General features: G+C 46.3%; 1 protein-coding gene across 2 annotated transcripts in view; it reads right to left on the bottom strand.

Annotated features, from left to right (window-relative positions):
* Nucleotides 1–16,891, bottom strand: part of znrf3 (zinc and ring finger 3) — a 62,334-nt gene that overhangs the window by 26,483 nt on the left and 18,960 nt on the right. For both annotated transcript variants that reach the window (XM_070965274.1, XM_070965275.1), the window contains exon 2: nucleotides 807–929. In XM_070965274.1, coding sequence (XP_070821375.1) covers nucleotides 807–929 — 123 coding nt within the window. The remainder of the gene's footprint in view (nucleotides 1–806; nucleotides 930–16,891) is intronic.

The raw sequence follows: 16,891 nt of genomic DNA, 5'->3' as shown, positions 1-16,891 counted from the left end.
TCTGGGGAATGTTGGTACATTCCATTAAGAGGAACACTTAATTAAAGCATGATAAAATACCACTCGGAGACTCCAGAGGGGTCTGGGAGCACTGGAGGAGGAGGAGGGAGGGAGGGAGGGAGGATGGGGACAGGGGGGCGGTGAGAGACAAGGGAGGGATTCAGTTCACCCTCATTCTCCCAGCAATGGAAGTAAGAAACAAAATAAAACAAAATCATCCTGCCGTGAATTGTCTCTGTGACTACAAATGATCAAAGACGAATTCTTAAAAGGGTTTAATTAAGTACAAGAGAAAGAACTGTCCTTAATGTGAGTGTAGCAAAGGAGACCGTCTATAAACACGTAACACCACGCTGTCCCATGCCCAAACATTCAATACACATGATAGTGAAGTTATCTATTTTGATCTATACCCGTAAGATTTTCAAAGATTGTGTTTACAGGCGAACTGTAAATCATTCATTGGTCTTTCAGTGTATTCACGTCCCAGGATGTGAAGTTTGGCTGCAGATAGCAGCTGTAAAAAATGTAAAAACTGATTCCTTTTTTCCCTCTGAATATGGCCAATCTTCAAATAAGAAAGGAATGAAGCACATCGCAGTCTTAATACTCAACTTACACAATCCATCCCATTAAGACGATGGTTCACAGCTTATACTTTTGCAGGGTGAGCTGTTCTCTCTGTACTGTGTAGCTGTCCAAAGATTACCTCTTGTGCATCAGGGACAAATAAAATAAGCTGTGCAAGTTCTGTGGGAAACTGGCCCTAGACATGAACACGAAAGAGTAAACAACCAGTTTTTTACCTTTCCTAGCACAGTGAGACAACTGGGGTCCAGCTCTGGTTGCTCCAGCTTCACCACTCCAACCCAGCCGTACTCGTACAGGTCCTCCTCATCGTTATTATTACACAGTCCCAAAGGATGCATCTGGAAGGAAGACAGAAGGGATAGATAAGTATTTATATCAACAGGTACTGAGTCAGCGTTAACCTCGAAGGTGATCATGAGTAACATTGTCATGTACCCTTCAGTGGAAGAATCTCACCTCCAACACCACTGATGCAACAACAACTGGTTCAAAGTTTGAAAAGCTTGTCACATTTAAACATGTGTCTTGAGTTCAGAGTGCAAGGAGCAAGTAGCATGTGCAGTGTTTCAAGAAATCACATAAAGCTTCCCCACACGATGCACCAGGTTAAAGTCTGGGCATCATTGGCTTATAGACTTCCACCCTGCACCCTAAGTCACCCCATCAGAGGGAGTATGATCATTTATAATCCACTCGCTACCTATTTTCCAAAATGAAACACAAGAGCTAAAGAGCATCAGAGGTCTCTGAAGTATTTGCTGTGTGCAGCAGAATCATGCAGGATCTGACACACAGTACAAACCGCTCAAAGAACTGCAGCAGATAAGCAAAAGTGGGCTTTGTGAGCTTTCATGGATCTGCTGATGAGGCCGATTTTCACTGAATTTCTGCTTAAGGAGTGTCACGTTAAGTCTACTTCCACTCTAACGGCTGCAAATGATTAATGCTGCTGCCATTTGTAATGTGCATACGCACTGCACAATGACTTGTCTTATCAAATTAAAAAGTGGATGCTGAAGTTTCTCACCAATGTAAACAGTCTGATGACCGTCTATTACATGATCCTGAGTCATCCTCTCATTACACTTAAGGCCACTGAATTGGCTCAGTTCTCTGTGCCAAAAAGCTCTCCAGAGCAAGCGCCTAGACGGTGTCTACACAGACGATTAAAACTAAAGGACAGCAGACATCACAAACACTGACTCACTTGCTGGGCCAAAAAAAGAAAGAGGTGGTAGCCTCCTTAATTGCAAACTAACAGATGCATTTATCTCAAAGCATTTATCTCAAAGCACTTCCGTTACTTTACTTGTCTTGACTGTGGGAAGATGGTGAACAAGGCTACAGAGTGCAGGTCACAGACTGAGAATTGGGGAAAAAAGTGCTCTCCATTTTCACATCAAGAGACTACAGCTAGAGGCTGTAATCTAATCATCAATCGTGTGTATGTGCTAGTATGCACTCCCGAGAGGCATCTGTATCATGAGGGAAGTCAACAGATAACACTAACAATCACAGCAGGCCATCACTTGAACTGACAAACATACAAACAGCAACAAGCAAAAAGAAGTGGACATCTATGGCTGTCAACCATTCGCTATAATGATCTGCTTGATCTAGGTCAGATTAAAACTTTAACCAAGTGGAGTCCCCAAATGCTGGAAGCACCAACCACCCTGGCAACAGCGCAAAGACAAGCTCCTGTATTAGCATTAAAACTGGGCCAAACTGACCTGCAGGCCACTTATCCTATTAACCCAATGACCACAGCACCCCAATCAGGCAGCACTGTGGCGCCGAGCCCTTGGCCACTGTGGCCCCCGGGCCACTGTTGATGACCTGAGATACCCCTCTCCCTCTGGTGACCCCCGACCTTTGAACCCCACTTCATCACACTGGGAGCAGGTTAGGCGTGCAGCAGGCCGATTGAAGAGACATTCAGAAATCACCTCTTCACTTCAGTGCCACAAGGCAGAGGGGTCAAGCCCCTGACCTGGGGGATTTTTGGGGAGGACTTAGCCAAGGGTAAGGGGGTCACATGCAAATCAGGGGGACTACTGAAGAGCCATAGGGAAGGAATGCAGACAACGTGTGCCGTTACAGAGCTCCACAGTGTCAGGGTGACATCTGATGAAGAGAGTGACATCAGGTTTAATTGTGGAGAGACAGGCATGAACAGCAGATGCTGATTTGAAGAAATTTTAAGGTATCCACGTTGGCAGAACATTTGATACCGAAGACACGTGCTGACACACTTTTACACTCTCTCTTACACTCTGAATTGCACCTTTAGAGAAGAGAACACTCATCACTGAATCCTCCTCCTCGGGCCTCCCACACACAGACAAGTGCGCGTATGACGAAACATGAAAGACTGAGCTCCAGTTTGCAGCGACGACCTTTGCCCATCAAAACTAAATAGATCATTGTCTCAAAAGGGTAAAGAAGAGGTTACCGTGAATAAAGGCTGTGACTCAAAACACCTTTTCACCAATTCACAGGATGCACTCGCCCTGTCCGCCTGCATTTCATGGCCTCAGTGCGCATTTTGTCAAAGCGTTTTTCGTGAACACAGGTGAGCAGAGAGCCGCCATGCTTTGGATGACTGTTTGGAAGATAGATATTAGCCTAGGGCTGGCAGGCGCAGGGAGGCAGCACAGGTATACATTACATACACGTTTGGTATGATAATTTCAGAGCGCGCTGTCTCTCTCAGCCTTCGGACGCCAAAATTGAAGGGAAAGACAAAGATAAAAGAGAGTAACCTAGCCGGGTTTCCATTCAACCTGCATCCCGACCCGCCCCTCCCACATATCATCATTCTAAAACCGGAGCAATTCTCCGAGGCACGCCGCACTTCCCAGTCAACCAAGGTAACATTTGGAATTTTGTGAGAGATGCCCCACGAGCAGGCAGGAAGCAGAAAGGATCCATGTAGGAGGGGATCTAAAGAAAGCCTTAATCTGTGTCTCAGTCAACCTAAAGGAGGACCAGGAAGTGGAGCGCTGCTCGCTGTGTGATTATGACCTCTCTCTCCTGCTTGTCTAACAGCTTGGATGGCAGCGGGGAGCCCCGCCTGCGCCCCTGGGTCCTGAACACTGGGCCATTGTGCGGGGGCTCTTGCACTCCAAATGGGGCAGTGTTGTTGTTGTGGACCATGTTGTTATTTTAGAGGCTGGCCATTGCACCATTATCTCCACCACAGGGATTTTTCTTTTTTGTCAGATGTTGACGTAGGCGTTGATGGATGTGGGGATGGGGGGCAAAAAGGAAAAGGAGCCTGGTTTGGATGAGAGATGGTGATCTAGTGAAGTGGGTCACAGCTACTGGCCATGCGCAGAAAGGAGTAACAAGAACATATGCAAACGTGCCTACACACACACACACACACACACACACACACACACACAAAATGACAGAGACTGTCCACTCTTGTGTTCCAACTGCTAGCTTTCCCTACTAGGCCCCAAATCACACAAGCTCAGCCCACTGGAAACACCCCATTGCTCCACTTTGCTCCACTTCGCTCCGCTCCTCTGTACCCAGGGTTCTGGGTGAAGGGCATCCGGCGCCCCTGAAGTGCCACAAGGGGGCGGCTCTTGTTCTGCCCTGCCTGTCCTGCCCCTGGGGGAGGCAGCCTTTCACATGAATATCCCGTTACAGAGGCCACACTCTCAATGAAATCCTGGAGGGGATTTGAACTCCACCTGTCACTCAAGCTGGCCATACCCCCTGCCAACCCCCACCCCTTTCAGCAAAGCCACCTGTAGAGAAACTTCTTGCTCGCATGGGATGCTTTCGAATGTCTTATCATCCTCTCAGTACTAAGAGAACTACAATGGTGCTTTTTTGTATTTATCATGAGTAGTGACTGATTCTGTTTCATAGCACTTTCATTGTCAGATTAGTTTAAAATATTTTTTTCCTTCCTTTATTGCTATGACCGCCAGGTTTACACGGCACTTAATTTTATATTTTTGTAAACATATTTTACACACTTTCATATAAATCCAAAAGGCAACTGTAAAGCACAACTTTAAATGTTTTTTTCTGGAAAACATGAATTATAAAAAAACAAAACTTTGTCCCAGCTCCATCACGCCCAGTCCTTTGTGGCTGTCTCCTCCACGGACAAGTGACCTGATAACAGTTGATAATGGGATCAAAACAGGGACCTACTTCTAAAAACTCCCACCATCACCCCCGACCCCCCGCTCTCCAAGGAAATCAAAATGCAAGTCACACCATCCAACGCCATTCTTCTCCGTCTGTCTGTGACACAATTCGCTGAGCCTTTGATCATGCAACAACCACTTCTTCTGCCCCCTCCCCTTGCCGCACCCCCTTTTCCTCTCTCCCTCTAAATTATTGGTGGCCCTGGTTACAAAACCCCATTTCCCCCTCATCCCTCCCCGACTCCAAAACAGTCACCCTCCCCTGCCCTCTCCATGCTATATGCATGAAAGAGCTTGTTTTTTTCTGCACAGCTGTGCGTGTGTGAGCGTTACAAATTCTATCCTCACTTGCACTTTCACTCCAACATGAAATGCCTTGATGGTCGACATAAAAAGTAATAATCAGCAAGTTTGTTTTCCGGCTTAACTTTTTAAAAGTTCTTTAAAACGCCTTTGAAATCTTTATAACTTCTCCAAAATGTCTGTATTTGCACATGAAACACCCCCAAGGCTTAAAAAAAGAGAAAACTTTCTTTGTAACAAAGCAGAAATTTCAAAAATGATGCTCCTCTCTTGCTTTTAACACCACTGGCCAGGAAAGCCTTGTGAACTAAAAGTAAAATGATGCTCATAGGGTTCAAAATCTTGCTGAAGCACAGCGCTTAATGTGCATTACAACACGGCATCCTTGCTACAACACACCGGGAGCTCAAAACATCAAAAAGCAAGTAGGCGGACTGGAGGAGGATGATCCCTGAGCTGAACTGATCTGTACGGGATGCAGATATAGACCCCTGCATGCAAGTCCTTGAAACATCACCTCTAAAAAAAAAAATCCCTTTAGAGTTCCAACACTTCCTGCGATGGCATTCAGGTCACACAGAGGATGAGCTTCTGCTGCAGCTATCAAAGCTGCCTTGTTGTCTGAAGCCTGTGCCAGCCACAGACAATTTTTACAAGATGTTCTTTGTGAGGCTGGCTAAATGATTAACCAGACAGATCTGCTGTTCATAGGTTTCCTTTCTGGATTTTGGAAGATGAGCTGGCACCTATTTCACATGCACACACAATCTAGAGGAAGAAAAACCTGGGCACATGGCCAGTCCTCGCACCCACCTGCTTCCCCAGTGCTGCGCATGTGTTTATGTATCTCACTGTTTGAGCACAGGCGTGTGTACTGGTTAGTGCGTAGCCTGAAACACATCATGGGTGACCGAGGGGTAACTCGGCGGCAACTCTCACTGACCGTCAGCTTGCCGTGAACTTGTTCACCCCAGTGAAGAAGCATCCCGCCCACCTCCCCGGGCCTTTAATTCGGCCGACCCCTCCGACCTCCTCCAATGCCCCTCCTCGCTGCCACCTCGACCGATGCTTTCCCCTCCCCGGCACTGGGCTTCAACCTCCCTCTCTATTGGAGGGGGAGTACTGTCAACTTCCTGGAATAACAGACCAGTCTTGCCAGCGGAGGTGGCGGGCGGTTGTGTTGAGGGCTGTGGGGATGGGATGAGATGGCCGGGTGGGTATGTCTGATCACAGGCCACAGACCAAGTCTCCCCAAGGACCTGTGGTGTCTTTCAGAGCCTCATAACAGTCACAACACTCAGAGCTGTTGAGTGCTGGAAGGACTACAAAGGCCAGGCCAGGCCAGGACAGGCCAGGCCAGGACAGGACATAATGCAACTGGATGTTCAGGACATCAACAAGCATACACACACACACACACACACACACACACACACACACACACACACACACACACACACACACACACACACACACACACACACACACACACACACACACACACACACACACACACACACACACACACACACACACACACACACACACACACACACAAGCCTGAGCCTTGCAGACAGTCCACCAACTACATGTCAGTTTTCATCAGTAATGTCAGCAACTAACTGCGACACATAAAGTTAACCACCTATTGTGAGCTTTTGCACCTTAATGTGTAACCTTTCAATCAACACTAGATCACTCCCAGAGATAATGTGGCTGATAACATGAACGTCATGCAAGTGTGACAAGCACAAAGTAATGACACATTCATAAAGGAAGAGCATTCTGTCACTGCTTGCACCCAAAGCTAAAATCACTGATGACTTCATTCCCTGTATAACTGATAGTTTTTTTAATTCACATGAATCCATCAATCACTTAGTCCGTAAAATTTCAAAGGTAGTGAAAAGGTGCCCATGACAAGCCCCCCAAGGTGGCATCAGTCTAATTCTTCTTTTGTCCAAACAGTCTTTAGGTATTCAATTGAAACAAAGGCACCACAGAGCAGAAACAGCTGGAACTACTGACTGTGACAGCTTTTGCTTAGTACATGACTGGAGATGCACCATCCACTATTTTTCAGTTCTGAAAAATAGCTCTTTTAAAAGATTATTATTATTAACAGCATTATTGTTAGTATTATTGTTATTGGTATGATGTGTAAGGTTATATGAGGCTGTAGTAAACCACACAGGGCAAAAAAAAACATTTAATCTAAATATATTCCAAAGCAATTTATTTGAACTGCAGATAATCCAAACAGGTGGAGCAGTGCAGACTACTGTACTGCAACTCATTTAATGTTTTTGAAGGACTTGAACAAGTCAAGCGCACAGCAGAGCACTATCTACCAGTAAGTGGATTTCTGTACATGAGCTCAAAAGTAACAAGAGGGCAGCAAATTGACTGCAACTCCACCAGGTGTTTGCAATAAAAGTGCAATAACTGTGTAGAAAAAGTAGTATACACTTCCAAAAACAAGGCCACATAAGTTAACTGTAAGCAGGGTATGGACAAGATGCCCAAAACCACTTCAGCAAGTATCATTAGCTCCAAAGAGATCACCAGAACAATAAAAACACCAGACTAATAAACCAAAATTACCACCTATAAAGAACAGCAAATCATTTCATATAAACCAGCACATAATGTGGACGCTCCATGATGTAACATCCAGCAAACAAGCATAAAACTGCTGGCCAAAACACACAAACTAGCAAAATGTCAACAGCATGTTATCACCAGCTCTTCCACCAACCACCCTGCTGCACCCTCCCTGACAGCAAACTTCAGCCCCCCGTGCCCTGCAGGGCCGACACGGGAGCGTGCTTTGACCAACTCCAAACCTGCTGCCGCTTAACCCCCAACCCTCCTCTGCACACGCATGCACGCACACACACACACACACACACACTCAGCGTGACCTGAAACAGATGAGGTGAGGGTGTTTGCTGGGTGCTTATATGAGCCGCATTTCTTGTGGGCGAAAGTGGCATCCTACTTTAAAGTAGGTGAGAAAAGGAGTTACACTTACACACATACACACACAGAGACAGACACACACACACACACACACACACACACACACACACACACACACACACACACACACCGTCCAGTCCACAAGATAGCCTCACCAGCTGCCACATGCACACAGTGATCCCTCATCTACAAACATTAGTCTCAGTAATAACATGGCTGTTCGCAGGAACTTCTTACATTTGCAGTAACGCAAAAACAAGAAAGCAAACACACAAACAACCACAAGGTGTATTTTTCATTCTCAACTGCATGTTTGCTATTATAAGTACACATTTTGCAACATATGTGGCCAGTCACAATTGATTGACAGTCATAAGTCAAAGGTCAAATTTTCCCACAGTCTTGTGGCCATCTGTTCATGTGGAATGCCTTTTTTCTTGCTTTCATCTCTCCACATCTCTGCTATTTCATTATCACACCTTCGCCACTGGCCCACAGACAGACTGTCTGAACCCAGAGGAGCTCAGACATCACGTTAGAAGGACAGAGGAAGGAAATCGAGGTTTGACTCAGAGCCTTAATCCAACAGACGACCTCAAAGAACCCTCGATGAAGTCAGCGAGCGCGGGGAGTCTGGCTGGAGCGAGCCGTTTCAGTTCAGGCGCTGTGAGGTTAAGCTTCTGCTGCGGATTGGGATGTGCATGTTTAACAGGTACTCAGACCGCAGCAGGAGGATTTACAGCGAGTGTCCTCAGCTGCAGACAGGTTAGGGCTACCGGCAGCCTTAAGACGTGACGAGTCTGCTCAGGTTTGTCTGACAGAAATGAGACCAAGTAGGTTTTAAAGCAACTGTAGATTTGTGGGTCCTGTTAAGAGATAAGTTACTCCATTATTACCTCTGCATGAAACTCTAGTTTCAGTTCTGGTTTCAACAGGAAATCTAAAGGTAATTATCATGTCAAAATAAGATACTGGCCTCGCTGCAGTGCTCTTCTGCACTGAAAAACTGTCAGTCAAGGTACTGGGTGGTTTGTTTTCTCTGCAATAAATAACATGACTTCAGGGCTTGTTGTGAAGCTGGTTCATTTGCTTCATAATCACAACATGTTTTATCCTTGTACAAAGAGCACACGAAAGAAGAAAGGGGTTTGAATTGCCGCCTTCTATTTATAGCGTGCACAAACAGACTCGCAAACGTAAATGCATGCGCTAACAGATTACACACACACACACAGACACACACACCTCCCCTCTCACTCTCTCAGTCCCTCTTTGCCCCTCTCGGTCGCTCTCTGCCCCTCTTTCCCAGCACTAGAAATAACTTCAAAGAGGGCTGGTAGCCTTGAGGAGAGAAGGAGCGGGATCCAGTTACAGTGGAGCAGCTGGGAGGGCCCTACAGGTGGGGCCGACACCCCACCTCCTGTAACATTATCACCGTAAAGGGATCCCTCTGCTTTTCCTCTCAAATAATGAAGACTTCCTCCCTTTTGTCTTCTCCGCTGGGACTAAAGGAACAATTAGCCAAGCTAGCTCAGCGTCCATCTTTTATTTTGGCGGTCTAAACCAAGCAAAGGAGGAGTGTGATAAAGAAAAAACACAATGCTGGGGAGTAAAAAGGGGGAATTTGCCACAGCTAGAGCATAAACTATACAACAATCTAACAAACACACTCTACTAATTCACTTTATCAAGTGATTGACTGACGACAGAAGCTCACATTTACTCTTAACATGGCTAATTAAACCTTTCCTTAAGCCAAAGGTGCGTCTGAAGCAGGCCAGCCTCAGCGCAGTCATCATCTGTCTGTTTGCCTCTCCCCTCCTCTTCTCGCTGTCCCCACCTTAACCCTCCCTGAAAATCACCTCCACGCCATCTTCATAGCAACGGGCAAAGCAAACAAGTGTCATGGTTTCAGCGTGAGCAGGGGACGCGGGCAGAGGACACCTAATATCATGTAAATGTCCTGATATGTAGCACAGGGCTCTGGGGTTGACAGCTTTAACACTGAGCACGACGCCGAGCTTGTGACTCTATTAAGTCTCTGCGAGTGCATCCCGAAACAGTCAATGGCGCGTGTGTTTGTTTGTGTGTGTGTGTGTGTGTGTGCGCGTGCATGCACACTCAAAACTCTCTCTGGTGTCACTTTCAGCTCTCCAGTCTTTAAAACCCAGAGTGACACGAACAAAGGACAGGCCGACAAAGTTCAGGGGTCAACATTGGGCTGGATGCCACCATTTTGGAAAGAGAAGGAGAAGGGAGGAGTGGAAACAACCCCCCCTCCCCCACCCCCCACCCCGAAGAGATCACAGCATCTATGTGCAAAGATAAAGTAACAACAGCAAACAAATGTATTGTCTCGATGCACAAGAGGCTGCTGTCCTTATGAGGACAATTACGAAAGTAGGTGAACACATGCACAAATGATTTGTCAGCATCAAGGTGCCACAGTGAATTCATTAGCATGACTAACAATGTAACAAGCAGAGGGAAACGGGACTCATTAATAAACAATTCTATACAGCACACAGGTTTGTTTTTCTCTCCAGCACATTTCTCACAAGATTTCATTTTGAAAAAACACACCTCAACTCAACAAAAAACAAAAAACTGACGACAACTCAATCAACTATTAACCTTTTCATCATTTTGTCTACAATCTGTGAGAAAACAGTGAAAGAGGCAGGTTCCCATAGCTCGAGGAGATGTCTCAGCAAAACCTCCTGCCGTAGTTCAACACCACATTCAATGTTTGTGCAGTTACTTTATGTCCATTGCCAGCACCGCCCAAAACATCAGCGGCATCTCCTGCTCTGGCCCGCCTGCTCCTCTTCAGCCCTCACCATAAAACAAAAGTCAATGTCACTACTTAATGAGCTATGATTAATGCTGCTGCAGAGCGGCTGGTGAGCCCGGGCAGGAAGGAGGGAGGCTGCGCATACCTGGCACAGTCAGCTCACTCTGCGTGTGTGTGTGTGTGTGTTAGAGGGCTGAGGGGTTGAGGTTGCTAAAAGTGGACCGAGGGGAGGATTGCAGTCATCAACACCTAGGCTCTGAGTAGCCTTTGATGTTGCGCGGCGTCTTTGATGGCCCCGGCTATGGAGGAATGCTGCTCGCCTTCCCTCCCCACCCAAAGAGCCCCCAGAGTTGTGGAATGCGGTGCAAGCTGCTGCTGCTGGCCCGCTGGAATGGGATTAGAGCATAGGCGGCCCATCCTGCCCTGCCTCCCCTCCCTCAGCTCGCTCCCAACCTGCTCTGTGGAGTGGACAACATGGCGGCAACCTTGCCCAGACCCCAAACTTTGGGGCAATGGTGGGAAAGAAGAGGAGGACATATTCCCAACTGTTGTTTTCATCAGTCTCTCCACTCTAATTCAGTCCGGCTCCACCACAAGGGCTCACACTGCTGCAGGTTCAATCAGCGAGACACCACAGCAGCTTCAGTCAAGGATTTGCGCTTCCTCGTCCAGAAAACATCAAGCGTTTGATAGGACGGAGTTCTCTTTACCAAGACGTCTTTGGCCAGAAAAAAAAATGACACGTGAATCAATCAGTCAGTCAGTAACATAAAAATGTGGCTGATGCTGAGTGCAGTGTTGGACAAAAGTCTTCACATGTACTTCTGTAAGCACTTTACTCAGACATAAATTTGGATGAAGATGATCATATCAACAGACTATCATCTCTCTAAAAGTCACTGGACGCTCCTCCTTCATCACAGCGACCTGGAACAAAACGTGACGTTGACGCAGCCAGTCTCCATGTGAAACGCTGGTATTTGGATTTACAGTACGAGGCGGCAGAGGTGGCCCGCGGAGATCAAACTTGTGTCAAGCAAGCAGCTGGCCCGTAATCAAAAGCCGTGCCAGCTAAACCCTGATGCTTTGAGATATTAGATTAAGGGAATGGCAAACACTTGACATGACCAAAGTCACTAGTTAAATATGCTCAGTAGCCCTGGAATATCAAAGTGGAGAGCCGCAATATGAAATCAGAGTGACTGTGTACTCTCCTGCTGCGGGCTCTCACGCAGATATACAGACATACATATATGTGTATATCTGTGTGTGTGTGTGTGCATGTGAGTGTGTCACAGTTACAGCGGGAGAGGAGTGTTGTAATCCCACCGCTCCTCAGAGGGCAGACAGACGAGGCTTTCTGCAAAGGTCAGGTTCATATTGTCCTCACACACACTTAACTTAGTGAATGACCTTCCACACAACAACTGCACAAACAACCCATTTTGGCCATGCATGCTGGTGTCTGTCAGGGCGTGGCCAGACTAAGCTAGGCTAGCCAGAACATTGGCTTACGCTGCACAGCGTGTTTGCCGAGGATTGTAGCTCCCAGCAAGTGAGAGTTCAGAGGAATGTGAACAGGACTTACAGTACGTGCACGCGTTCACACACTTAAATGAATGTGTGCACAGTCGTTGAGTTTCATACAGTAAGAGTTACTCCCCCTCCCTCCTTACCTCTGCTTTCCCCATGGCTACAGGGTTTAGAGAGGGAGGGGAGCAAGGTGGGGAGGCAGCCGGCATTAGTGCTGGTTTCAGATTTCGGTCGCCTCCGAGTTGTTTTCTTTAGGAAACACTTACTGGGGCTCCAAATACACTAGAGGAAGTGCTCACCTACATCACTTCCGGGTTGGATGGCTAAGGTCACACTGCCTCCGGGGAAGGAGATGAAGAGTGGGGAGACCATTAAACCACATGAGGAATGCGTTTAGCATCACCAGCAATTAACCTCGTGATTTTGTTTCTAATGTACCGACCTTTTAAGAAAACACGGAGGAATAAGCGGCGCAGAGTTGAGAGATTGATTATTCTTGTGAAAACTAGCAGACGCAGAATCAGACTTTCCCCCAGTCGTTTCTTTGCTCTGCTTTTTTTCCCCTGCCCCTCTCGCTTTTGTGAATGGCTGCACGATCCCCTTTCAGGACAACCTGGAGGGTGAAACACGAGGAAAGCTCGATCCAGGAGCTCAAGACCCTCCAAGGAGGTTAGGATATTCCTGAGGAAATAAGAATGTGAATAAACATTTCCAGGAATAATGCTGTGGAGAAACAGGGACTGGGGTGGAATCAGGGGCGGTTAGATGGAGAGAGGGGATTCATCCTTTGGCTTCCTATTCCTATTCCTTAAGGGACGACCTTGGATGGCAAGAACAGCCACACTGGAAGCTGTTTGGATGCTCTCCAAACTGCCAATTGCTTTCTTTGTTGTAGCTTTAAAGATAAGACGCATGCAAGTTTTTCACACAGACGCGATGCATGTTCAGTATGCGCCTGCAGAGGCTTCGTAGGGCCCAACGATACATTGGCATGGCCAATACTGTCAGCCAGTCTTAATGGTGGACGTATTGGTACACATGACTCTCAATAAGTAACAAGAAATTGCATTAGAGAAATGCTCATTTTAAACTCTCAAAAATCAATGTTGTATATATGCCAGTATATATGTTTGTTCGTAGATCAATAGAAAATGAATCGACAGCAATTCTGACAAACAATTATGGTTTAAATCCTTTTGGTGGCAAAGAGACCAAACGTTCTTTTTCCAGTTTTCTCGTTGTGAGGAATTGCTCTCGTTTGTTATCATTAGCTGAATTTTGAGATTTGGACTTGGTTGGACAATGCAATCACCTTGAATACGTCACACTGAGCTTCATGAAACAACTCAACTGACAGAAAAGATAGATTAATCAACAATGGACATCATTAGTTGCTGCCCTAATAGAGACAGTGTTGAGTAACTGTCCAATAAGAACACAGCAAACTATTCAAGACTTTATGCTGACTTCAACACAAGCCTTCAATAAAAACTTAACATCAACAAAACACGAGACAGCTCCTTCGATTAGATACTGTGCCTTCATTTTGAGAGCCTTAATTTATTTTAATTCCCGCAGGTCTGCTAAAGGCATTAGGATGGTCCAGTGCGCAGGTTTATCCCACCTCTGAAGCTGAAAGCAGCAACCATCTCTGCGTGTGTTTTCGAAGCCTCTCCCTGTGTTTATTCTGACCAGTGATCAGGTTAGACAAGTCGCTCTTTTCAGAGCTGCACAGTAATACCGATATCCCCAAAGAGAGGGAGGAGGTGGAGAAGAAGAAGGGGAAAAAATCCTATCTGAGAGATTAACTCGCAGCACCCAACCGAGCCAGTGCTGGGTTCACTGGCTCACTCAGTCCTATCTTACCCACTAGTCTCTTGTTCTAAAGCAAAGCATGTCTTTGATACTCGACTAGAAGGAATCTGGAGGCGTTACAGGTTTCTTTTGTGCTTTACGCTGCACAGAGAGTCTGTGTGTGTGTGCCAAGGCTGGGATTTCTTGTCTTTACCCCCCCCCCCCTTTTCTTTTTCTCCCTCGTCCCTTTGCCTTCATCTCCTGCTTCCCTTCCCCCACCCCAAACACTAAATTGGTGAATCATAAACCTTTTCTCTCACTTTTGGTAACCGTCACAAGCGTTCATCTAAAAGCTCAAACTCTGTGAAAAAGTTTAAAACCTGCAGTATTTGGGGATCAAGGTGACCATATCTGTGTTGTGGCCAAAGGTGGCGACCGCTTCGAGTGGATAAGAGGGTGGGATTTTGGACAGAGGAGGGGGGTAGTTGGGGCTGTGTGGGTGAGGTTTGACTCCCCTTGGAGATTTTCTTAAACCCATTACATCAGCTTTTTTCTGCTTCATGGGGTCCAAGTCCGGGGCTTTTGTGAGGGTAGAAAATGACCTAAATTGACATTCAGTGTGGTTGTGGTTGGTTAATTGTGGCCAGGCATTTTTGGCAAAAATAACACAAGATTCCTCAGGCCTTCTTCTTTAGGCCTTTTGCGAATTCTGCTTCTTTGTTAACATGGCCTCCTATGAATGTAAAGTGGTCAGAGCCAAGACCACGTCAGCTTTCTCAAATATGCTAAAACCTTGCAGATCAAAAGGGAAGGGGGCACAATATCAGAGTGATCCTGAGTAGTGATAAGAAAAGTACAGTATCAGAGTGAGTAACTGCTCAACACCCACGCTGCGATGCAGCTTTTGGAGAAACTTCCACAGTTCTCACCCACTGCGCAGCGCTTGCATCTTTGCTTTTTGAAAGGCCAAAATACTATCAGAGCGCCTCGGCTTTGATCGCCACAAAGTGGCTGTCATGGCTCATCCGCGTGCTGTGGCGCTCTTTCACTTACGGGCACATGTTTTTCTACATATATGATCACTGAAGTTGACGTTTGAAGAAGTGGTCAACACAAGCCTTTTTCAAAAACAGGGAGAGCAGAATCAAGAGAAAAGTGTGAAATGAGAAATGATGCAGCAGTCTTGCTAAGCTCTACCCACACATTGTAATCAAAAGGCTTCACAATGGCTGGCCTAAAAAACATAAAAGAAAAAGGAGAAATTCAAAAGGGGCCACTTGCTGGTGCCGGGCAAACTGATCAGTGGCACATAGACTGTCAAAAGCTAGTGAGAATGTCAAAAGCACCACTGATCTCTCTCTTTCTCCCCTAATGTGATCAAACAGGGGTTCCTTCCCTGGGGGAGCCCAAAGAAAGAGGAGAGAAAGTGAATGGGAGCTTTGGTGCACCATAGGAAGCCAGCCACCAGCAGCACAACCAAGCAGCGAGCACAAAACAACGCGCTGTCTCTCAAGCTTTCTTCCAGTCCCACAGCGAGGGGGAAAAGACGAAGAGTTGGCCAAGGAGGAAAGAGTGGCTGGGCAAACAGTGAGGGGTAAGGGCTCAAAGGGGCCTGGTTGCCCGGGTGAGGGGGACCCACTGCTCCAAAAATGTCCACATCAAGCGTCCGGCTAAGGGCCAGGCCCTGCAGAGGTGCGCTCCCAGTGTGCTTGGAGGTCAGTGGCATGGACAAAAGGGAATGAAATGGCCCTACCCTGGCAGAGCAGCTGGGCTCAGAGTATAGAAGCTTGGGACTTGAGAAGAGGTGTATGTACAAGTGTGTGTATGTGTGTGTGTGTGTGTGTGTGTGTGTGTGTGTGTGTGTGTGTGTGTGTGTGTGTGTGTGTGTGTGTGTGTGTGTGTGTGTGTGTGTATTTAGGAAGCTTGAAGGGATAAATGAGAGAAAGCAGCACAGGATGTGGTATGCTTTCAAATCTCTCAACGCATCTCTGATCCTTGACTTATCTTTGGAGTGGCACAACACAGACAGAAAGGTGATAACTGATCATTTAAGGATACAACAGGTTTATTTTGCAGGCAGCAGTTTTTGATAACTGCATGCTGAAAAAACTGAAAAATCTTGTTTTTTCCCCATCAGTTCGGTACGTAAGATTGCTGTAAATACTACACGACCCGTAAACCTCATCCAGATTCAGAGCTGGAGCAAACTGAGGAACAGAACACGGCGCCATAGTTGCTGAATTCATGAAAAAATTATTGCTGCATGTTTTATCAGGTTTCTAGAAGCCATAATCTTGAACTTTTGATCACCATTTGCTGCATATACAACTGAATTTTAAGATTAGTGACTGGATGTCTACCCAAATGCACTTTGGAAGTCAGAAAATACTTTTTTAAACAAACACAACTCGCACCTTTGACTTTTTAAATGAAGAACCGCAATGTGTTTTCTAACACAGTTGCACGTCTTTTGTATTGATAATTCAATCGGGAGAGTTTACTAAGGCTTAGAATCGCTCCAACTGCAAGTCATCCAATACTGTCTACTCACACTTTTACCTCCTGAGTCCTGGATACTCGACATAAGTCCTGCACTCACTCCAACGCAGATAACTAGCTCACTATTTTTTTTATTTTTTGCTATTTAAGTTACCATAATGATGCAGCCACACCTCCTTCTTGACTGCTTGAAAAACAGTACACACACACACACACACAC

Source organism: Chaetodon trifascialis, chromosome 6 (genome assembly GCF_039877785.1).
Source record: "Chaetodon trifascialis isolate fChaTrf1 chromosome 6, fChaTrf1.hap1, whole genome shotgun sequence".
NCBI classification, from domain to species: Eukaryota; Metazoa; Chordata; class Actinopteri; order Chaetodontiformes; family Chaetodontidae; genus Chaetodon; species Chaetodon trifascialis.
The sequence above is the reverse complement of the archived record's forward strand: the minus strand, read 5'-3'. Positions and strand labels throughout refer to the sequence as shown.